The 1,242-nt window shown below is 64.3% G+C and overlaps 1 protein-coding gene across 1 annotated transcript in view; it reads right to left on the bottom strand.

Moving 5' to 3' along the window:
- Positions 1–1,048: 1,048 nt before the first annotated feature.
- Positions 1,049–1,242, bottom strand: part of IL17RE (interleukin 17 receptor E) — a 10,378-nt gene continuing 10,184 nt past the window's right edge. Inside the window, exon 17 of the mRNA XM_045289843.1 lies at positions 1,049–1,057. Within this exon, the coding sequence (XP_045145778.1) occupies positions 1,049–1,057 (9 nt within the window). The remainder of the gene's footprint in view (positions 1,058–1,242) is intronic.

Here is a 1,242-nt window from a genome sequence, read left to right as displayed (position 1 = left end):
CAGTCCCGGCGGGAGCGTTTTCATTTCGGCTTCCGGCAGGCAGTTGGCTGTTCCTGCCCCCGCCCTGTCCCTCCCACCAGGCCGGGGCCTAGGAGCCAGCCGCCTTCCTGGGACAAGGGGCAGTGCTCTCACCGCCGGCCTCTCTCCGCGGTCGACACCTGGCTGGGAGGGGCCCCTGGAGAAGGCAGCGCCCACTCACGGCTGAGTCAAGGAACTCTTAGTCATCCTGGGAGTCGGGGTGCCTCCCGGGAGCTGAACAATCCGGAGCAAGCCACTCGACCACGAGGCCTTGGGATCCTGCCCCCACCCCCACCCCCACCCGGCGCCCTTCCCCTGGGCCCCCACACAGCAACTTCTTTCGCTGTGTGGGTTAGGAGCCTTGGAGGCCGGGACTAGGGGGACCAGAAAGCCGGCTTCTTCTACCTCCTGACTTAGACTGAGGTGTGGTCTGGGGAGAGGTGGACAGGACGGAGATGGCAGGGTGCCGCCGCAGGGTGCGGGCGGCTGCTCCACCTCTCTGAAGCTCGGTGTTCTCATTAGTTAGTGGGAAACTTCACAACACGGACTTCCTTCCCATTTCACAGGCGGGCCTGCGCGTTTGTGGGAGAATGCGAGTGTGGACACAGGATCCCGCGTATGGGCTCTAGGCCCCGCAGGACTATTCCCACACCCTCCCACCTCCCACCCACCCACCCACCCAGATGCGGAAGGAGCACAGGGTTTCTGAATCACTTTGTCTTTATTCATCTTTCTGGAAGCAGGTGTCCACTGGCCTAACGTTGTTCTCTGGCCACCCAAGTCCAGAGTCCTCCCCCTCCCTTGCCCTCTGGACAGGGTGGGGCATGGGAAAGGGGTATCCCTGGGTGTCTGAGGGGGCCTCTCTCTTGCCACCAGCCACGCCCGCTCCAAACACCTCTGGAGAAGTCCTGTAGCTCCTGTCTCCCCTATCCCAGCTCCACCGACTGCAACCTGGACTAGGGGCCATGCCAAGGGAGAGGGGAAGAGGGCCGATTCCCTTTGCCGGTGAGGCTGGTGGTAGGAGGGGCTCTCAGTAAATCTGGAGGAGAGGAGGGTCCGTGTGTGAGGCGGTGGCGGGGTGCACGCGGACAAGCAGTGCGGTCCTCGGTGCCGGCAGGGAATCGGGCTTCTAGGCTAGTAGTGCTCACAATTGCCCCGAGACCCAGGGAAGAAGGGCCATCCCGAGCCCCCGCCCGGGCCCAGGGCCTTCCGCGCCGCAGCCCC

The sequence above is a fragment of the Echinops telfairi genome, unplaced genomic scaffold (assembly GCF_000313985.2).
Source record: "Echinops telfairi isolate 266 unplaced genomic scaffold, ASM31398v2 ScPeMD7_31;HRSCAF=116, whole genome shotgun sequence".
Taxonomy (NCBI): Eukaryota; Metazoa; Chordata; class Mammalia; order Afrosoricida; family Tenrecidae; genus Echinops; species Echinops telfairi.
The sequence above is the reverse complement of the archived record's forward strand: the minus strand, read 5'-3'. Positions and strand labels throughout refer to the sequence as shown.